Below are 22524 nucleotides of genomic sequence, written 5' to 3' on the forward strand. Positions count from 1 at the left end.
TTATTATTATTATTATTATTATCATTATTATACTACATGCTCACTTGTCTTTGTATAAATCCTTTAGAACAATAAAAAAGAGAAATTAAGAAAATATTGTATTATCTACAGAGGGCAGTTCAGTGGTGGTGTTATTTCTGAAGTGACCTCATTCTAATGAGTAATTAGTCACTATGCATGTAGTTTGGTAGGTTGGTGGCTAGCTGTTAAATATATTTACTAAAACAACACAGCAGTTGGAGTCTGGGAAACGGGAACAGGAGCTCTATCGAGAGTAACTCGTCTGATGCAATGGTCCCCAGCTTGCTGCTGTCCAGACAAACACACACACACAAACACACACTGTCACAAAGAAAGAGTTTAAGTAGACCAATATTTATAGAATGGCCAAGCATTACAACTAGTCATAGCTCATATTGTTTAGTGAAAGTGAAGAGTGAAAGCGAAAGATCTGATTGCTTTTAGGCTGCTCACCCTGAAATATTTATCACTTGTCTGGACAGGAAGACTCCATGCAGTCTTGGGAGAGATGATGTCACATGATTAAGGGCAGCATTATTTTTGTTGATGGTTTTCACACAACAATTTGCCATTCATGGAGCGGAACTAAGTTAGCGGAAGCAATAAGTAGGTGATATTCTTCTTTCTGATCCATTAATATATATATAAGAAGATTGGATTCTGGTATATTTTGGATCTACATGCACTAAAGATTTGGACGAGATTCCGAACTGTGGAATGTTTTACGGAAGAAGTTGTTTTCTCATTCATGTTTTGTAATGAACACAATATATTACCAGGAAGTGCATTTTGATTTCACTGCACAGCACATGACGTTGGATTGGATTACGTAACTCACAGCTGTTATGCATCTTCTTGGACTACAGCTGCTTATGTGTTTGTCTCTTTTGCCACCTTGTGGTGGAAAGAACCAATGCACTATTGTACACTGCCTTAAAGGGACACTGTATTGTTTGTTTGTTTGTTTTTGTTTTTTTTGTCTACCTAGACAAATATGAGTTATATGAAAAATGGGGTTTCTTCTGATTCAAGCCTTTTCTTTTTAAATAACAATCCACAGATATAAAACGATTATAGGGTCCACACTAAATGGACACTGTATAAACATCTTTTACATTCATACTATTTGTATGCCCAGACAAATATGAGACTTCCAGAAACTCCAGTAATGTTTTTTTGTCTTGAAACCTGCGTTTCCTTTTATATATATATATATATATATATATATAAATAATATTTTTTACAGAATGATATTCAGCCCCCTTGAACTTTTCAACCTTTTGCCGCATTTCAGGCTTCAAACATAAAGATATGAAATTGTAATGTTTTGTGAAGAATCAACAACAAATGGGACACAATCCTGAAGTGGAACGAAATATATTGGATATTTTAAACTTCTTTTAGAAATAAAAAACTGAAATGTTTGAAGCCTGAAATGTGGCAAAAGGTTGAAAAGTTCAAGGGGGAATACTTTTTCAAGGCACTTTAGATTAGCATCTGTCCACATAAATGTGAATGTGTATTAATAGAAAAGTAAGCGTAATATAAGTCTAATGTAACAATCGAAACGTAAGCCTAACAGTTGTTCTGCAGTATTGTTTCAAAATTCACAATTCCAAATGTTGTCTGTTTGTTTTTGGCATTGTAGATTGCTCAGAGGTTGGATTCGCTCAATCATGTTCTGGCAAGCCTACACGACCAAAGATACCTCCAGATCCCCTTCTTCAAGCATGGCAGCCTGAGAGGTTTTCTTCTAGGCCACCAGAGGGCAGTTTAATGTGCCAGCGGAAGGCAAAAATCAGACCCTATCAACTCCTGCTGTGTCAATGGGTCGTCTACATCACTTGGCTTCACAACGCTGTGTGGATGCTGTTCTTGGAAGGAGGGAAGTATGTTTGCTTCGGAAGTTTCAAGCACACAGAAGCATACATGCCTGCAACACAGTTAAAGCGCGTGGCTTGCCGGATTTTGTGATTCCATGTTCCTGTAGCTACTTAGATGACAAACTTGACTCCCCTCTCATCTCAGGGATGGTAGAAAATATAGTGAAAGTAAACTTCATAGGTTTTTCCTCTCCTGTAAATTACCTTTTTTTTTTTCTGACGTGATACTATTTAAAAAGAAAAAAGAGAAAAAGAAAAAAGCAAAGAAGAGAAAATGACCTTAACGACGGCAACACAAATGTCTCCATCGTATGCTCAGTTTTTAACTCTACATTCCAGAATGAAAAAAATCCCCTTTTTTTTCTTCTCTGAATGCAGACTCTTGTTTCTCTATTCTCTTGCGATGTGTTTAAGAAGTGTACAGTGGATTCAGAATGCATGTAACTTTATATCCAAGACCTTACACTGTTCACCAATTTGATGAGAGTGGCCATAAGACACTGGGGATCCAGAACAAAACTGAGACGAAGACAGAACGAATACGCGCTGGATAAACACTGGATAGAGGACTGAAAGGGTATTTTTGGGGGGAGAGATTTTGAGGCTTAGACAAGTCAGGTCTTGTTTGCCAGTTAGCCATTGCAAAGCCATTAAAGAGCCACTTCCCAAGTAGGGGTCTGGTTCTGTCACAACTGTTCTACAGTATCGGGGACTTTGGCGTTTCTGATGATTTTGTTGTGCAGTCTGTTGTTGTTGCCTAATTTTCTTTCTTTCATTGGAGAGATGTCGCCTTAAACATTATTACTGACTTTATGTTTTGTTTTTGTTTTTTCGTCCATGATTTTGAACTATTATTTGCACACTGGACACTGCTTGTATATATTGACAAACACAAGCCAAAAGGCTGGGAAGTGTATTTCTATTTTTTTGGAATTTTAGATTATATTTTATTTTATAATTTGATTTATTTATATTCATTATTTTTATAGTTGTCATTACTCTGTTAACTTATTAAGTTTTTTCATTCTTATCATTTATTTATTTTTTTATTGGTTTAGATGTAGAAAAAAAAAAAAAGCAATAGTGGATGGCAGTCAGTCAGTCAAGAGCACAATCATTAAACGTTTATACACTAGTGGTCAGGAGAGCGATGCATCTGTCTATAAAACTGAAACTTATACAGAAGAGACCCAGGCATGCTGTCCATCAAGTCTTAAAACTATTGCCCAGTCCTTGTACAGGCAGGGGAAAAAAAAGACCCAAGACCCAAGCCAACCCTTCGAATCAAATTAAAGCAATAGTAAGTAATAACAAATAACAAATTAGCTATTCTTAAACTCGTGATTTTGTTTGAAGCAATTTTCAGGATAATTACAATTCCAGTGTAATTGGGTGGAAACAAAGCAAGAGGAAGTGGTTGGCTGAAGGTGAGGCAAGTGTCGTTGGCATCTCTAGGACCACGCTCTGTGTTTATATCCTCGCCTAACCAATCACGTTACGCCGTGGCATTGAATCCGCAATGATGTTCGCACAGACAAATTTGCATGTAGTGTATTCCTAGCTGTAACAGAAGCCTCTCAGGTCAGGTCCTCCAGCAGCGTGAGCCGTTTCTGTACTTGTGTTGGACAGGGTAGTGATGGGCCTTTAGGTTGTAGTGGTATGACTGAAATGTAGCTACTTAGGCTGGGGTGATAGCATGCTCTATGGGGGAAAAAAGAAAACAAAAAAAAAACCCACTCAAGTCACCTCGATATTGTTACACATTAAAAGTGTGAGTGAATTTGGATGTGTGTATGTATGCCTTTTGGGGTTATGAAAAACAAACAAAAAAAAGATCAGAACAGCAAACAGAAGGGGTGATTTCGAGGAGCAACTTTACATTTCAAATGTTCTATGCAATGATTCTTATTCGGGGAAAAAAAAAACGATCTGAGAGGCGAGATACTGCTAAATAGTGTCACACTAGTCGTTCCAGAGAAACACTAGATAGAACAACTTAAATGCGGGATTGACTTGTTTGTAAATAGGTAATTGTAGAGTTGAAATGAACTTTTGTTTTTGAGATTTCGTGGCATGTTTGAGTCCCCACCCCTATCATGCAGCAGTTTGTGCAGCAGCCGCAGGGCTATCTGCAAGTGGTCATCGATTTCTATCACTTCCTTCTCACCTCACCCATGGGATTGTGGGTAGCTGGGGGTCCTGCACTTACTTTGCCACTCATGAGTGAGAGACACCACCACACAGTTGCTTAGCTGCCTGTTTATGCACTTGTTATTATGTAGAATCTGTACTGCAGCGTGACTGTAAGGCAGTGCCTGTTCCATTCGTAAGGTGGTGCCCATTCAATTCAAAGGACAATGCAGTAAAAGTCAAACCATTTCTGTATAAAGTAAAAATGCCTCTTGTGAGCAAGAGGTGGTCCTACATTTACGTTCAGCAGCATTTGTGTCCTTACTGTACTACTGTCATATGTTCATCACATTTAAAAGACTAACTACAGGCTATGGGAGATGTTGTGCAATATTAAACACTGAGTAACATAGTCAGAACAGCAGGACAAACCTGATGAAAATTTTATCTAATGGGACCATTTTGTTTCTCCTGTTTTATTCCATTATTGCCACTGTGCTTTAAAGACCTGCCACAACAAAATGTTTGTTGATTCAATGAAAACAACGCTGCTTTTACGTGGTTACAAATACTTCCAAGAGCATTTTTAAGTATGGGCTTGTCACATTTTCCCTTAACCGACATACATAGCTCATGATAAATGTGTTTTATTATATTAGTTTATATAAATCTATTTATTTTTTACAAACATACAAATTCAAAATAACTATACCCAAACTATTTTAATACTTATATAAATTATATCACACCTAAATAATATTAAAGAGGTAAATAGAATATATTAGAAGTAAGTATATGAAAGAGAATGCAAAAGGGGGGGTGGGGACTGTAAAACAAAATTATATATACATACACATATATCACAAAATATGAGTAATGAGCTCACTGTTGATTGGTTTGAATCCCCACAAGTATAAACAAATTCTATAGAAGTCTAGGTATATATTATTAGATGAAAAATTACATATGTATGTTCTTCTTTGTGAACAATTATTTTTGTGTTTAATCTCATTCACCTCAGGAAAGCACACAGTCAGTGCGCCATGGTAACATTAAAGGGGACTTAATATGCACAGCTGTAAGGGCTTATTTACAATACTGAGAAAGCCATCTTGTTTATGCCCTGAGCCTAACTGGATTAGTAGGGCTGTATGGTGGTAGTGTGTGACAGGAAACCTACATCATTCCATGTCTAATTGTTTTACACCAACTAACCAACCAACCAAAAAGAAAAAAAAAAGAACTACCACTACTGTGCTGTTTCCCCCAAGACATTAGTTGCTTTGGCTGGCTGTTAGCACACAGAAACAGAATAGCTAGGTGAAGGGCTAGTTCATTAGGTTATGTTTAAACCTAATCCTAGACAAAGAGGAGAATTCAGTGGGGGAAAAAGAAGTATTTAGGCCTCTCTGTAGTCCAGCATCAGGCTTCCTCCACTGAAGTCACAGAAGCCAGTAAAAGGATAGAGTTAGAACGGACTAAGAGGAAATGTAAAGCTACAAACAATCCTGTCACTCAAACATCAGGGAAAACTGAAGTCATCTTTTGTTTAAAAAAAACAAAAACAAAAAACAAACAAAAAAATCAACAAAGTAACAAGTGCATGAGCCTTTAGCAGCAGTCCACCGATCCCCCTTTCCTTTTCTCCTCAGACCCACCAACGGCCATTCGTCACTATAAATACCAGACCTGTATGACATGTAAATTTCACACGTGCACAAACAAACCTAAACAGAACAAGCAAACAGTGTGTAAATCAATGACCTGCCAAAATTGTGCTTTTGTGTGTATAAAAATAAATAAATAAATGAACACATAAATAAAGGTCAACGCATCAACAACTACCGACAAAACATAAAAAACAACATTGTGTATGTGGTCGGCTCATGTGGACTGTTTGGAGAAAAAAAAAGAAAAAAGAAAAAAAAGAACAAGCCGTATTCGGAAACATTATTGGTCTGTGTAGAGTTTCTATACATGTTGTGTTTGTATAATGAGAAAAAGAAAAAACAAAAAAAACTTCCTTCATGAAGATGAGACCCTGGCTTCCATGTAATTTGTGGGTTGGGGCAAGAGAAATTTGAAAGGAGACGTGTACGTTTAAATAGAAAACAGCAAAACAATAGCTGAGAACTTAAAAGGGATCGAAATAATAATAATAAAAAAATTGTTACATTCACTGTTGTAAGTGCAATGAGCTATTATTCATGTACCCATTGTAAACCTTGTGTATGTTTCAGTGTATACCTGTAAACAGTTGTAGTTGGCTTGGTGCATCATGTCATGTTATGTGATGAATGAAATAATGACCCTACAATACATTTCAATCAGGAAAAAAAGAATAAATAAGAATTTGAAAAACAAGTGAATGTGGTTTTTTTTGTGCAAATGATGCTGTGCAGGGTGTTGAACAGGTACGTGAACAGGTTGGGAAATGACTGACTGGATTGTGTTCACATGTTGGTATAGTGCTCTAGTGGTCTAGTACTGTGGCAAATTTGGCAAATTTGGTGCGGTACAAATGCTTGAACAAAGACAAATGAGGCCATCTGTGAACACTTTCATTTGACTTTTATATGAATTTACAAAAATGGTAGGAAGAAATTGTACGATTTTGAATAAGAACTGAATGTCTAAATAAAAATGCAAGTCAAATGTGGCTATATTGTGAGTAAGAATGATTCAGTATTAATTATTATTAATAATATTCAGTAGTAATTATTGTTAACCTTACACATACAAGTGTAGTCAATTTTTATAGAGTAAGATTTTTTGGCCTGCTAAGATTACATTTTTTGAAGTGTGGTTGGCTCTGTAGTAATAAGAGTTGAGGGAAGGAGTTCTGATGTTCATGTGGGGTGCAAATTGGGGCTGGAGAGGAGTGCGGGTGTGCAGGTCTTTTTCGAACCTGCAGTCATATGCATTCATCTTATCAGCCAGTTGACAATCCCCCGTCCCTGTCTTCGGGGATGCCCTGTTTTAGCTAGTGGTGCCTTGAAGGCTTTTCCACGCAGTCCAGGTGATGGATCACTGGCATTTTCCTAAGCTTACAGAGTCAGCTTATATCTCACTTGTGTATGTTATTCTTAGTTGATAGTACACTGCCCTGTCTCTACTTCGGTATGACTCCTTTTCAGACTGACACAACTTCTTTCTGAAGCTGGCACGGAAGGAGGCCTAGTTGTAGTTGTATTTCATTTGAACCCTGCTCCTCACAGAACCTGATATAAAAGATGGAAGTCGGACAAGGTCAGTGTGTTTATTAAGATTATTAGGCTGCATGTTTAAACACTTGTACTGCAGCCTAATTTGCTCATATGTTTTACAGTAGTAATCACAGGTTTAGCAGATTTGAGCTTTTACCTGTAGATTGGGAGATGATAATCTTAGAAGTGATATAAGATGTCCAAGGCTACGCTGGGAACAAAGCAATATGCTTTCACAGTGTAGCAGACAGTGTAGCAGTGATCTTGAGTGTTTCTCTCTCTTCTGGGGCAAGAGATACATAATACATCCAAAAGTTGTGGCTACAAGAAATCTATTGATGGTGGATGGTCTGATAAAAGCATTCTTATGTTCTAAGTATTAAGCAGGTAAGTGCGAGATACAAACAGACATACAATAGAGGTTTATTCTAAGTGTGTGGTTACAGTCTCCAAATTACAGTGCAAGTGCTTTGGGTACAGTAGACCTTATAAGACAATCTAATAAAATGACAGTCCTAACCTAACATAATTACACTTTGGAGGTCATAACACATAATTACAAACTTTATATCTAAAACTTGTGAGCCTAATTTACATACATATTGCTGGAACTTACTAGCCATCATGTTACTATGTTATTTCCAAAGACATTCGGATATTACTCCAGAGGAATGAGCTTTATGACTAAGAACCACTAGTCTACTTCATCTAACTCCTGTTGTCCTTTAGGTATTAACCTAGATCAGTGTTTGCTGGCAATACTGCCTGCTCTCCACAGTTGACTATAATTTTTTCTGCACCATTAGTTAATTATCAACTTGAGCTGAGTCAGATCTAGTAAAGTCAGACAATCGCGTACTTTATGGTGCAGTTAGACTTCAAGAGTAAAGCTAGGAAATAGAGAACTACACACCATTCAGAAAAATGTGTTCATGTCCCTTTAACCAGAATCAAAACACAATGCCATTTCCTGCCGGGAGAGCTCCCGTGCGCGTGCGCAGAGCCACAAACGAGAGAATGAAACTGAACCGTGTTCTGTCGTTATTCAGCGATTTACAGTAGAAACACTTTCCACATAACGATTTATTTAATCTGGCCTCTTTAATCTCGACTCTCTCATAACCTAGTGGGTTATTCTAGCGAGAAAGTGCCTAGAAGGTGGCTAGCTGGCACTAGCTGTCTACTTTTATAAAGGACTCTAGCTAACGGAACAATTTTGTGCTAGCTAGAAACAACACACAACGCCGGCAACCAAAGCTTTGGTCAGACCAGGGATGGATGTTAGCAGTGATGTGGACTTTAAGGTAATTCATACGATTAAATGAGAGCACTGTCATTTAGCTACAATGAACTGATTTAGTGCTACAAGAGAACAGACCCTAACGTTAACGTTGCCTGGTAGATTTTGACTGGGGTTCAATGACGATAGCTAGCTAGCAGCTACATGGCTTAAACTAAAAGTAAAGATTACATGTGGATAGTGGTATTTTTATTTCTTTATTATTATTATTATTTCTTTCTTTATTTTTTTTTTAGCAAACTAGCTAATAGCTTCCGTGTATCGTGTCTTGCTTCGCCAGGCGAACAGCTTCACTAGCAATAGCTATCTAGCTACTGGTCCAAAGGAACTGTCAAGAGTAGTTTTAGCTAGCAGGGCTGAATAACGTATAAGCATGTGACTTGCTGAGGTCGGGTCATTTAACTAACTAAATTATTTAGCCTGGACAAAACATGGCATTTGCGAGAGAATTTAAGGCCATTATGCTGTCTACCCGGAGAATTGTGTCGCTGAATTGCTGTGTGAGGTTTTCCCGTGTGTGTGAAAAGGTCCTGACCAGCCCGGAAGACATAACTAAGCTTTACCGGGAGCAGAGTCAGTTCCCTTCCCTCAGCCGCGCAGATGTGGGGCCAGTGATCACTTCTCAGTATGGAGGAAAGTACAGCAACATCTCCACAGGTGGGGCTCACGCTGTTCTGTTACCTCAACCATGGAGGTGTTTTTTTCCACAAAGCATGATCTATCAGTAAGCCGAATATCGTAAGTGAGTGTAAAATAAATTACATTTACACGTAAATTAATAAAAATGAGAACTGGTTCTCTTTGTTGGGCATGCCTGACATTTGGTTTGATTTCTAGCAGGTTGAAAAACTTCTTTTTGAAAAGCAGGTTTCTCAGCTTGCACACATTGGGCTGATTTCACACCTAGGTTAAAGTAAAGACAAAACTAGAAGCTACTGCAATTTACTCTAAAATTAGGCTTAATCCATGCCTTTATAAACTCCATTTGCAATGCTAATAAATAATCAGTTATTCATTGGGTATTCATTTGGGTTAATGTTTAAATGTGAATTAAAAAGATTTTGCTTTAAAAATACAATCATTGAAATGTAAAAAACATTCCCACTCATTTGGATAACTCATATTGAGGATTGTGATGTTTTCAATGCAAATATAGCCATTTTATTTGCTTTCCAAAACGATTTTGACAGCCTAACAAAAGTATAAACATAATGATTATTTGGCTGCTTTTTTTTTCCAGTTTTTAACTTCCAGAAGTTTTTTTTCCTGATGCTTTGGCAAGCCTTTAATGTAGCTGCTTTCAGTTTCTTCTTGTTTGTTGTCTGTTGCTGCATCTTTGTTGACCTTTTTACCATCAGTTTTGGCCTCAGTAAGTGAAAAGCAAGCTTAATTGGGTTGAGATCAGGTGACCATTACCTCAGGCAGCACTTGGGTTGCATTCATGTTTTGGGTCTTTATCCATCTGTACTGGGAACTTTCACCCTATCCGTTTTACAGCATTTGACTGAATCTCGGCAGAACTCTATAGCTTTATACACTCGGAATTCATCCTGCTTCCTTTATCATCAGTAAACACCAGTGAAATTTAACTGGTAGCTATACATGCCCCTTCCCATAACACTGATTCCAAAAGGTGATGTGATATGCTTTGAATCCTGTGCCCTTTTCTTCTACGTAGTCTTATTACCCCATCATTGATTCAACACTGTTCAAAGAGAATTGTTCCAGAACTGTTTCCTAGCAGAGTCTAATCTGGCCTTTCTGTTCTTGAGAGTTACCAGTGGTTCCCATCTTTGTGGACCCTCTGTGATTCCATTCATCAAGGGTTCTCCACTTTAAGAATTATATTCTTACATCCTCGAGAGCGTTCTTTACTTGACTAGATGTTGCGAAGGGGTTTTTCTTCACCAAGGAAATAATTCTGTGATAATCCACCAACTCCAGACCATTTAATTTGTCATGAAACAATGACTAAACAGGCTATGCCTGGCCATGAAACTGCATATCAGCCAGTTGTCTGATTACTTTTGAGCATAAATCACCAAAGGAATGCTTTATCTTTTTGTAACACAGAACAGTCACTTCTTTAATGTGTCTTAAACGGTCTTATTGACAGTTTGTTTAAATTGGTATATGCAACATAACTCATAAGATTTGATTGAATATTTGAATATTTGATTTTTTAGAGTGGACTCAACGGGATCTGGAACGGAACGAGAATGTTAAATTCTGCCGCCAGTACATCTTATTTCATGATGACAAATCAATAGTGTACTCCGGGCCCTCTGGAAACTGCACAGAAATCAAGGGAGAGTAAGTTTTCTAGTTAGTCTTTCTTTTTAAAACCATTGTACCTGATTAAGCTAAGCATAGTCCTTTGAACAAAAAAGGTTCAGCTGATTAAAAACAACAACATTATTAGAGTTTTTAATACATTTATGATGGAAAAGAACTACAATGGAAGTAAAATAAAACGTAGATAAATGGACAATGTTTTATGTAGCAGTGAGACAATAGAAGGCCACCTCATTTTAAATTGTAATTTTTCTCACATGTTCCAATGACAGTTATCTGTGGGACCTTTATATATTGGTTTTGCCCTAGTGATGTGAGTTGTTGTATGTAGGTTGCTTAGCCAGGATTCTCCCTCTGGGGATATGAAGGCTGTTGTGAGGGCATGCACCATCAAAGGAGAGGAAAAACAGTTTCTGGAGGTGAGTCACAATAAAGTTATTTTAAAGGTAAAATATCCACAATAGATGTAAAATCTACCAATTTCTACAATTCATAAGAAACAATATGGTTTTTTTTGTAACAGAATGTTTTTTTAAATATATGTTTTAGGCCAAAACTTTGAAACAATGGCTCTGGCATTAAATACATCAGTGTATTTGCAATCGTTTTATGTAGTTGCTAGTTTGCGGTAGCTTTTAGGGGCTTGTTTAATTTGTAGTCCCACTACTGTGAATAATTCTCACCTGCTAAGTTTCTGTAGAGTGTAGCATATCACAGCATATCTTTTCTTCTTTATATCTTAATGATACAGTTATGCAGAAATTTTAATAAACCAGTGGAATTCCTCTTTAATGTTAATTTTTGCACTACTGTAAATACTGCCTTGGCCATTGTATGTGATCAGCGTAAGCAAAGCACTTTTTAAATACTGTTTTATTAGCAAAACATTACTGTATCCAAAACATTTCTGATGTTGAGTAGTTTGAACATGTTTGCTCTGTGTAGTGCTGTCTTCCATGGTTTCTATCTTATCTTATCTTATCTTATCTTATCTTCTGCTTTCTATATCATTTTACAAGTCAAAAAGTATTTTAGTTTTAATTAATATTATATATTATATTCACTTCTTTGTATGGCCTCCTAACTTTTCTTCAACATCGTGGTTAATTGCAGATCTGGCATAAGAACAGTAAGATTAAAAGCCTCAACCTCACTGCACTGAAGAAGCATGGAAAGGTTAATGAAGATGGTAATTGCTTTACAGTTTTGGTGAATAATCTCTTGCATATGGGTGTAGCGCAAACATTAACCTGTATCTATTTTAAACTCCATCTTTCACGTCATCTATGCTCGTGCACGTTTTTTATTTCCCATTTTACTTGTTTTTAATGTGTTTTTAAAAATCCTTTGCATTAAATCTTAACTTTCACAGACAGTACAGGAATTAGGCAGATTTAATATTCCAGTTAACCATAAATTTATTATTTGATTTGGATTGATGGCTCACGCAATCTCTATTTGATTTTGGTTGATTGAACTTAATAATTATTAGTCAGATTAGTTTTGAATTAGTAGCTCATCTGCTGTTGTCTCTCTTACATGTCTCTGCAGATCAGTTTGGCTGCCTGGTCTGGTCTCACTCTGAAACTCACCTACTATATGTGGCAGAGAAGAAACGACCTAAAATGGAGTCCTACTTTGAGGTTAGGAATAAGCGGTGATCATATTGGTGTGTTTTTATATATATATATATATATATATATATATATATATATATATATATATATATATATATATATATATATATATATAATTTTTATATAAATATATTTAATTAATATCTATAATTAATTAATGTATATGTCAATATAATTATTGATGACATTTAGATTCAACAGATATTTTGTAATCATGATCATAATTATCCCTTCTCTTTTTTCTCATGTATGCTAACAGTCAGGGTCTGAACCCAGTTTACTTGGTGATGATGAGGAGGCAATAAAAACTGAGAAGAAGGAGGATGTTGTCAAGGTAAAAACAAACACAAAAGTGTTCAGTCCCAGTGTGTTGAGGAGTCTAATGTCTTGGGAGAAGAAGCAGTAATACCATTGATAGCTACGTGAGTAAAAGATGACCTAATAAAAGGCTAAAGTTAAAAATGATTTGTATAAAAAAATATATATTTTAAAAATTATTTCCATTATTATTTTACAGTTTAAAATAACAAATTATGGAAAAGGGTCATCCTGTTGTAGAATCTGTTCTCTTTTTTCATCTCATCCTTTTTATTTATTTATTTTCTTTTTATTATAGATGTATGTTTTGTTTCCAAAAATGTTGTTCCCATTACCAGTTAAATGTTCTAATTTTTTCTATAAAGTGTTCCAGACCTCAACTTAGCGCTGGGCCATATATACTCAAATCACAATTCATTGAACATTGTTCTTCATTTATAATAAATGAACAGTTATTAAAGCTGACCAAGTTGCTCAGTTGGCTCAGTGATTAAGTGCTTTCATGTCACAGACTGTACAGGGCGGAGTAACATGACTACGTGGTAGTATGTTGTTAAGGGAACAATGCATGAACACACACAGAGGGAAAGTACTAACATAATACATAGTTTTAAATGTATTAACAGAATCAAAATAAATACATAAATAAATAAATAAATAATCAACATGTGCAGGAGTATGTCAGTTGGAGATCCTGGATATCTGTTTTGATTCATTTTTTTAAGTACCCAGGCCTACCTCAACTTGACCTTCACCATGCCTGTTAACTGCCATTACTTAATTACATTACAAACTGTAAAAAATGCTACCTGAAAACACTTCTTATAGTCTTCTTTTGCTTTGTAGACATTACCTATTTTACATTTCAAAACTGAACAGAGGAGCCCAGGGTTGCTAATTGTTGGGACAAAAACTTGCCCTAACAAGCTATGTAAGGTTTGAGACCTTGGCAAAAGTTATTTGGCAGCTCAGATAAGGCCCAAACTTTGTGTTTTTTTTTTTGTTTTGTTTAAAATTGTACAAAAAAATACAGTCTTGCTTTCTCTTGCATGAGAATCTTTTAATGTTATGCCCTTTGAAATCAGTTCATCTTCACAATCAGTTCATTATTCACAATTGGCTAGCAAGGCCCAAACAAGGTTCTCAACTTTTGAATATACGAAATATATTCAAAATATAAACAGGGTTCAAAACACGAAAAAAACTAAAAACCAACAAAAATGAAGATACATGGTTGTCTTTGGGCAGCATCAATATTTGTGTGTGATATTTATTTATTTTTATTTATTTTTTTTTTATATTCCTTTTCCCTTTAGGGTGACCAGTTTGTGTACTATGAGGATTGGGGAGAAGCTCTTGTCAGTAAGAGCACACCTGTTCTCTGTGTTTTAGATATAGAGGGTAACAATGTATCTGTGCTGGAAGGTATACCAGACAACATCTCCCCAGGTCAGGTGTGTATTTGTGTCTCTTTTTATGTTTTCTGTTAAGACAGAATTATATGATTTATGAGGGAGTCATAAATGAATATGAATATGCGTTTTTAATAATCATTGGTATAATCCTTATTCTCATAGGCATTCTGGGCACCTAATGACACCGGTGTGGTGTTTGTGGGATGGTGGCATGAGCCATTCAGACTGGGCCTAAAATACTGCCCCAATAGAAGGTAAGGGGGTTTATACACTCACTGATCACTTTATTAGGAACATTAATACTGGGAAGGACCTTATTTTCCTTGCCAATCAGCCTTTGCTTTTTGTGGCATGGGTTTTACATGTTGTTCAAAACATTCCTTTGAGGCTCTGGTCCAGAATGACATGATTTTGGCAGGCAGTTCCTGTTGTTTCTTCAGGAACATTTGCATGCTGCAAGTCTCCTGTTCTATCAAATCCTGTAGGTGTTGACACATTCAGGGATTCTGGGTTTTAGATTCAGTTTGTTTCAGCTATTCTTCTTTAATCTCTGTTGTCAACAAGGTGTTTGTGTGCAGAGCTAATGCTCACCCTATGTTTTATACTGAAAAAAAACATAGAGACTGCTGTGCATGAAAATCCAATGAAAATGGAAGTTATATAAAAATTCAAACCAGTCTTTCATCAACAATCATGCCAGGCCCATTCTGATTGTTGATCTGAACATTACCAGAATCTGCTGGGTCATATCCGCTTTAGATTGTTACTGAAGCGGATAGAGTGATTAGATGTTTCTGTCTCTGTCTAAAAGGCCCTGACAGACCTATAGTTTGGCTTTTAGTGGGACTGCAGTCATTTTCGGAGCTGTTTAAAATGCAGTGTATCTTCGCTTTGTATTCCAGGTCTTCTCTGTTTTATGTGGATCTTACTGGTGGAAAATGTGGTATGTTGTTCTTTCATCCTACGTAAAATGTATTGTACTTTGTCGTATGTGTGCTTTGTATAGCCACAAGCAATTGCCAGCACCTTGTGTGTTAATCTTCTGTCTTCTCCTCTCGTGTCTCAGAACAGTTATCATCCGACTCTGCTGCAGTCTGCTCTCCCCGTCTGAGCCCAGATCTCTGCCGCATTGTGTATCTCGAGTGTGGTGTGTACGGCCCACACCAGCAATGCAGCAAGCTGTGTATGGTACGTCTGTGTGTGTGTGTGTGTGTGTGTGTGTGTGTGTGTGTGTGTGTGTGTGTGTGTGTGCATACTCAAGATACTCTTTGCAGCTGGATGCATTTTTATTTTGTTTTCTGAATACTTGCAGTATGACTGGTATACGAAGAAGACGTCAGTGGTAGTTGATGTAGTTAAGAGAGCCAGTGAAGGTACTGTATCTTAGTCTTTTGCCCAAGAAGAAAATTATTTATTGTTGTATGCTATTAGAGCTGCATAAAAGTGAAGCTGCAACACTTAAAAACCTATTCACTTCTTGTTGTAACCTGTGTCTGTCTGTGTCTGTCTGTGTCTGTCTGTGTCTGTCTGTGTCTGTCTGTGTCTGTCTGGGCCCAGATGGCTTTACTGGAATCTACAGCTCCATGCTGTCTCATCAATGCTGGTCAGCTGACAGCCAGCGAGTCCTTGTATCCTGTGCTCAGCGAAGCCGCAAGGTATTTCATAGCAGCTGTTGCCTAGGAGACTCTCACCATAGTAACCTTTGCATTGGAGATGGACATCATAGTGACTGTTTGCATGCTGATAAAAGCTATGCAAATTGAAGTCTTTTAGAATTGCTAAATATTAATGTTTTACATTATGAAAATATGTTTCTGGTTTATAGGATCTTCTAGTGGTTGATACTTCCACAGGCCAAGTCACATCTCTCACCTCAAGTGTGTGGATCATTCTTACTTTCTTTTACTCTATCTTTGTCATCTTTTGTATTTCCACTTCTATAACAATTATCTCCTGTTTCTTAGAGTCGGACATGGGAAGTTGGTGTCTGCTAACCATTCATCAGGATTTGATGGTGGTCAGCTGTTCTTCTCCTAACTGCCCTCCAAGCCTGGTAAAATTCCATGTCCAGGCTATGAAACACTATAGATAATAAATAATATAGATAAAGATATAAATACATATAAACAAATTCAAGGTTTCAGTAATTGTTGTAAGTAATTGTTAAGCTTTTTTGAATAAGTTAGTAGAACATGAATTTGGCTCCTTACTTCTCACCAGCCACTGTTTGGATTTAGTTCAATTCAACCAGCAGCTCACCTGATTTACTTTAATGTAGGCTTAATTACATAAACTAGCTAATAGATGGTAACTGTAAAAACTAGACCTTGTGTTTATTTATATTGATTGACAATGTTAAAATGTGTTTTTTAAACAGCCAGTGTATTTATGGTTTGGAAAACAAAAATCTCTGTTTCTAGAGGGTGGGTTTCCTGCCGACAAGTGGTTCAGAGAATGAGGTTTTGTGGGTTACCCTAGAGGAAGCTCAAAAACAACCTGAGTTTGACTGGCAGATTCTCACGTTCACCCCACCCTCAGAGGAGGACAACAGTCAATACTGTGAGATTAGATTCTTCTTTAACTATTGTCATCATGTGTTCATGTACCTTTGTGAAACATTTGTTGCAATTTAGCTCTTTAGGTAAGTCTTAATACTAATATGAATGAGCTGACCTGTCTACATTCACACTACACCTGATGTCTGAGAAAGTATAATTATCCTGCAGACTGAATTACTGAAATGTAGTGTGCAGACTGAATCAATTTCTTTATTACTTTGCACCCTTGGTTTCTTGAAACTTAGATTTGAAGTTTTTTATTTTCCTTTGATGCTGCCGCCATGCCCACTTATGGCCGTGTTTGGTCATTTCTTTAGAAATGTCTGTCAACACAGAGTGGTTGCGATCTGTGCCCATAATTTAGTTTCAACAGGGTCATCACATATGTATCCGGCCACTAAAAGCTTGCTGTCCTCCATTTTCCCTTCTCCTCACCAAATGTCTAACTGGATTAACGTAAAAGTCGAATGAATTCTGAGTTGCATTGTTGCCTATTGTATATGTATTATTCAGTATTTCAAGATCGCATCTAAAAGGGGCCCAAATCAGGGTTGAAAATTATTTTTTATAAATTAGATTCAATGTGTTTTTGCTGTTCACACACACTGCTGTGTGAATGTACCTGACTGAATGACTACCAAACTGAGAGAACTTAATACTTAATTTTTTTTTTTTTTTGCAAATAATAAAGAACAGATTAGTTTTAGTAGCTGTACATAGTGGACTTACTTTAAGGGAGGTTTGAAAAGAAATAAGCAGTTCACATTTAAAACATAAAAAAAATTGTTGTTTAATAACTGTTTGTGTTTTAGTTGAGCAGCTATTATACAAGCCATCACAATCTATGATTTTTTGACGCCACAAATATGCAAATGTATGAGCAGTAGATATCATCATCGTCATCGTGAAGAGGCTTGGCTTTAATACTGCATGATGTTCAGCATGCTAAATAAGGGCAGCACTGATCCTGTGAGACTACTAACAGGCCATCTTTTTAAATTAGTAGAGAATGTATTGTTCAGTATTTAGTCTGGTCTGTGATTTTGATGTGTTGTTTTTTATGGGTTGAAATGTGGTTTGGAGGAATGTTGAAAACTAAAGTGTATTCTAAACACATGAAATGTTCTTCATAGAGTGTTTGTTCTTCATAGATGCATTTTCCAAATAGTTGTTGAGGTTGCTAAATTGAACATAAATTGTTGTTTTACATTGTGTTTTGCCACTAATGAAAATGTAGCATCTGTTTTTTAAAAAGCTTTTCTGCTTTTTTGGCTTTAAATTATGTCTTTCTGTGCTGCATCAGCTGGTCTGGACTTTGATGCCATATTGCTGAAACCAAAGAAAGTGAAGGAGGGGACAAAACTACCACTCATCGTCACCCCACATGGTCTGTTTTTAAATGTTCATTAATGTAAGTTTTATTAACACACATTCTGTGACTGCATATTTATCAGTCATATTTCCTTCTGTGTTACTTCCAGGTGGACCTCATTCTGTGATAGTTGCCGAATGGCTTCTCTCTCAAGCAGTTCTCTGCAGGATGGGTTTTGGTGTGTTACTAGGTGTGTATTATAGTGTGTGTAATAACGACATATATGTAGACATGAAAAAAATGAATGAACATGTCTTATTGGAATCAAGATAAAGCATTCCTTTTGGAGAAAATACCTTCTGTGTATTGTGCTGGGCTGTATGTATGTGTATGTATCTACAGAAAAATGTTGGATGTCTTCAGCTAATGATGCTTGCAGTCTAGCTGGCTAACCCAAGCTTTCTTCAGTCGAAATAGTTGGCTAATAACTCTAATAAGCCTTTGCATAAACCTGCATGCGCCTTAATTGTAAATAATGTTAATTACCTAATAATTCTATGGCAGACTAGACTTCTAAACCTCTGTTGGATAGAATAGGCCAATGGATCCAAATATTAGAATTTAAGTCCTTTTACATTTATGGAAGTGATGTCCCGATCTGGTTATTGTTTAGTGTAGATGCTCTGTGTATGTAAAATCTGTATTCTGTTAAACTTAGGACTCATCTGTCACCGGTTTTAAACTCTAAATTTGAAGAGTTGTTCTTTAAGGGTAATTACTATTCATGGATTGCTTAGATGAGTCTGTGGCAATTTGGAGGGTTGTGGTGGTAAGTCTGTGATTAATTGGATATGTCTCAGGATAAGTGGGTAAGTGTGGATCATTGCCTCTTGTTAAGCAGGTTTACAGGTAGATTAAATAACCTTGTCTTTTTTTTCCTTGAGTTGTAAGAGGGTGCCTGAAGGGTTATTACATGTGTGTGTACTAGAATTATTTCCATGTTCTTTTTGGGTTTATCTGTGTACATAACCCATAGAGAAAAAGCAAGCATGGTTTTGATGTGACTAAAATTGCAGTTAATATCTAAGAATATTATGGTGTTAAAAGACAGATTCATATTTGAAATGCTTTGAAGAATGCTTTCATGTTTCATGTTGTTGTAAGGCCCCTAAAATTCCAAATGACAGGTATTGCAAATCTGCCAAGAGAGACTGTAAACAATCTATAAATCAGTTGGCAGTTATAAACATGTTAAATTCGCAACTGTGGAGGAATAGTACAAGTGAGTACAAGGTGGATACTTGTATCAAATGGATCATTCTATTATTATTTGTTTCAGGGTGTACTATGAAAGAAAGTAATGTGGTCGGAGAGATTATGCTTTACTTCTGTTTTTCTGTTTTAAGGGAAGACCGAGTTTTCCTTTGTATTGTGTTCAATGGTATTGGATGCTATTTTTAGTATTATCATGTTTTTCAGTATATGATTGGTTTACTTGTTCATGTTTATCAAAAAATGACAAAAATTGCGTATATGTGTTTATGTGTGTTTATGTGTGTGTTCGTATGTGTGTTTTGTTTTCCCGGGATATGTAATCCTTATGGACCATATGATTATATTGATTGACATGTGGCTGTCACAAACAAGTGAATGTGGTGCAGTTTACTCAACATTTTAAGCTTTTTTTTTTTTCTTCTAGCTAAATACTGGCTTTTGCACTAATGTGATGCATCTGATCTGTGTTGCTGTCAGTCAATTACAGAGGGTCTATTGGCTACGGTCAGGACAACATCCTCTCCCTGCCTGGAAACATCGGCTCTCAAGATGTGAAAGATGTGCAGGTAAAGATAACAGTATTCTACAGTTTTTCTTATTATGATAATCACTTACCATCATAGCAGCTTTAAACACTACTGCCTGTAATAGTGAAAGTATTGAATTGTGGGGAATGTTCAGAAAACCCTATAATTATTCATTTATTTGTTATTAGTATCCATTTTAGTGTAGCTATCAAACAACACTTTAATTCCTTATTGTGTTTGTATATCCAGTTTGCTGTGGAGAGTGTTCTGAAGCAAGGTGACTTCAACAGAGAGAAAGTTGCAGTTGCTGGGGGCTCTCATGGTGGTTTTTTGGCCTGCCACCTAATTGGCCAGTACCCCGACTTCTACAAAGCATGTATCGCCCGGAATCCAGTCATCAACCTGGCATCCATGGTTGGCAGCACTGATATTCCTGACTGGTAATAGAAGAAAATATACAGTTTCTTTGGTCTGAGGATGTGTATTCAAGAAAAATTCACCAAATTCTATGTTAGCTACACCCTTTCAGGAAAAAAAGTCTCTCCCATTGTTGACACAGGCAGTTGCGTTAACGCAACTTGCATAATCTCCATATAAAAGCATAGTAAATAAAATGTGACGTTCTGTAGCAGCCACACATGAACCTAAGGACACCATACTCCATGCAAAGCACTGGCTAGAGGGGTTCAAAGACCCCTTCCACAGCATTTTGCAGTGATTTAACTCATCCCTAAAGTATCCAATGGTTCTTAGAGTGCTGTCATTTTCCAACAGTTATACAGTTATTCACGAGGTATCCAGTAACTGACCTTGTTCATCCTCTCGAGGCTGAATGCAATCAAATTCTCTCTGTAATGTTCCAGTATCAGAGGTTACTGTAGAAATGGGGGACAAACCCTTATACCCTTAAATAAAATACAAGACAGCTAAATGCTGTTGACTTAAAAAAAAATAATAAATTGAGACACATCGAGACTTGTTTGATGTGCTGTCCTGTACTGAGCGACAAGGTCTGTCACGCAAAACAGATTTTCATTTCTTCTTTTTGTTGAGTTTCCTGCTGTGTGTGTTTGCAGGTGTATGGTGGAGGCTGGATTTGATTATAACACTAATGCCCTCTTGAGCCCTGCTATACTGGAGCAAATGTTAAACAAGTCACCCATTAAACATGTCACACAGGTGAGTTTGCTTGTGCACAGTCATTGTTTCATGGCTCTGTGAAATGCTTAACCTTTTTAGAGTTCTGGATTTGCCCATGGTTTTCATATTCAGGTCACTTTATCTGCCTTTTCTTTAGGTGAAGACTCCTGTGCTACTTACCTTGGGAGAGGATGACAAGCGTGTGCCTAATAAGCAGGGCATTGAGTACTACAGGTCTCTGAAGGCCTTGCAAGTGCCAGTCAGGTAAGCAGAGCTGAAAAAACATACTTGGCTCTTGCTTAGTGGTTCGAAAAATGTATGTAGATAGATAGTTGTAGAATGATATATAGAGAGTTGAAGATCAAAAGAGTGAAAAAGGTTCCAGAGACTCTAGAAATACAGTTAAGACCAAGAAGGACAGAGAGAAAGGGAGGTTTGAAATTGGTGCAAGTACTGGTTCAAGCTGATTTATGTCTCATGATGAGGTCACAATAGGTCATTAAGTTTGTGGGAGTTTTTTTTTTCTCTTTGATGTCTTAAAAAATATGAAGTGTAGAAAATGGAAACTGTTGTGTACCCACACAACCAAGTTTATAAATAAAGTTTATAGTGATTCCTGCAAGCACTGTGATTACTACATTACAATGAAAGCAATAACATTTATATATGTATCCCATGTACTAAATTAATTACATTTTCCCTAGGTTGTTATGGTATCCAGACAATAACCACTCTTTGTCCAAAGTCGATGCAGAATCGGATGGATTTATGAACATTGCTTTGTGGATCATTCAGCACCTTGCTCTGTGATCTGTTGAGGAATACAAGCTATAATGGAATTACATACTTAAAAGATTACACATAAAATGCAATCAGAAATGTTCATATTCCTTTAATAAACAACTAAATGTGTAATAAAAGAAACGCTGACTTCTCCTTGAGCATACATACCTTAGTAAAGCTTTTTCAAAGATGGCTTAAACAATTGTCTTAGTGATCAGACATGTTCATGATGTAATTTTAGAAATGTTTTGAATGATTGAGAAAACAAGCCAATCCAAAGATCTGACTCTCTAATAAAACCAAAGGTACTCATGTAAACAAACTGCCCTCAGTTCGTCTTATGAGATATACACTACTGCTCGATCAACATTGGACAATGTTTTGACAAAGCTGCCCAGTGTATTGTCTGGCTTTTAGGAATATGGGATCTCATGTAATACTTCAGGAGTACATTTAAAAAGGTTGGCTTCAATGATTGTTTCTCTGTTGTTTGTGACTATGCAAAATAACAGTTCAACTATGTGTTTCTCAGCTGGTAATTTCAGGCATTCTTTTTAGCTACTAATGATACTTTTGAGGGGGGAAAACACCTCTGCTCTGCTATGGTACACATTAATGATTCGGTGTATGTTATGTCTGGTGATGTTTATTACACTTTCATATTCATTTTTGAATAAAGATGTTTATATGATTTCAGATGACTTGTTGGTTTTTATATTTAACA

General features: G+C 36.6%; 2 protein-coding genes across 8 annotated transcripts in view; both read left to right on the forward strand.

The window, feature by feature from the left end:
• The window catches only part of bsna (bassoon presynaptic cytomatrix protein a), a 135266-nt gene extending 128868 nt beyond the window's left edge, over nt 1-6398 (forward strand). For all 6 annotated transcript variants that reach the window (XM_072682111.1, XM_072682113.1, XM_072682112.1 and 3 more), the window contains one exon: nt 1670-6398. The gene's annotated coding sequence lies outside the window, so the exon portion shown is untranslated. The remainder of the gene's footprint in view (nt 1-1669) is intronic.
• Nucleotides 6399-8230: 1832 nt separating this feature from the next.
• apeh (acylaminoacyl-peptide hydrolase) lies at nt 8231-22496 on the forward strand. 2 transcript variants are annotated; one of them, XM_072682119.1, is made up of 23 exons: nt 8231-8544; nt 9068-9197; nt 10727-10853; nt 11167-11254; nt 11949-12024; nt 12387-12478; nt 12732-12806; nt 14107-14244; nt 14368-14459; nt 15108-15148; nt 15272-15393; nt 15518-15578; nt 15763-15860; nt 16031-16082; nt 16170-16258; nt 16626-16764; nt 18067-18150; nt 18245-18325; nt 19828-19916; nt 20127-20317; nt 20954-21056; nt 21175-21281; nt 21722-22496. In XM_072682119.1, the coding sequence occupies exons 1-23, from the start codon at nt 8515-8517 to the stop codon at nt 21825-21827; spliced, it is 2211 nt and encodes a 736-aa protein (XP_072538220.1). In that variant the 5' UTR covers nt 8231-8514; the 3' UTR covers nt 21828-22496. The 2 variants fall into 2 exon arrangements, with proteins under 2 accessions (XP_072538220.1, XP_072538219.1); XM_072682118.1 differs by having other exon boundaries at nt 8231-9197.
• The last annotated feature ends 28 nt before the right edge of the window (nt 22497-22524 follow it).

The sequence above is a fragment of the Salminus brasiliensis genome, chromosome 6 (assembly GCF_030463535.1).
Source record: "Salminus brasiliensis chromosome 6, fSalBra1.hap2, whole genome shotgun sequence".
Classification (NCBI taxonomy): Eukaryota; Metazoa; Chordata; class Actinopteri; order Characiformes; family Bryconidae; genus Salminus; species Salminus brasiliensis.

What these genes read in the sequence shown, in the direction of transcription:
- apeh (XM_072682118.1), top strand. Translation starts at nt 8,972, where the DNA reads ATGGCATTTGCGAGAGAATTTAAGGCCATTATGCTGTCTACCCGGAGA. An exon ending in ACTCATCGTCACCCCACATG is followed by an intron (nt 18,151 to 18,244) that starts GTCTGTTTTTAA and finishes TGTTACTTCCAG; the next exon opens with GTGGACCTCATTCTGTGATA. An exon ending in CCATTAAACATGTCACACAG is followed by an intron (nt 21,057 to 21,174) that starts GTGAGTTTGCTT and finishes CCTTTTCTTTAG; the next exon opens with GTGAAGACTCCTGTGCTACT.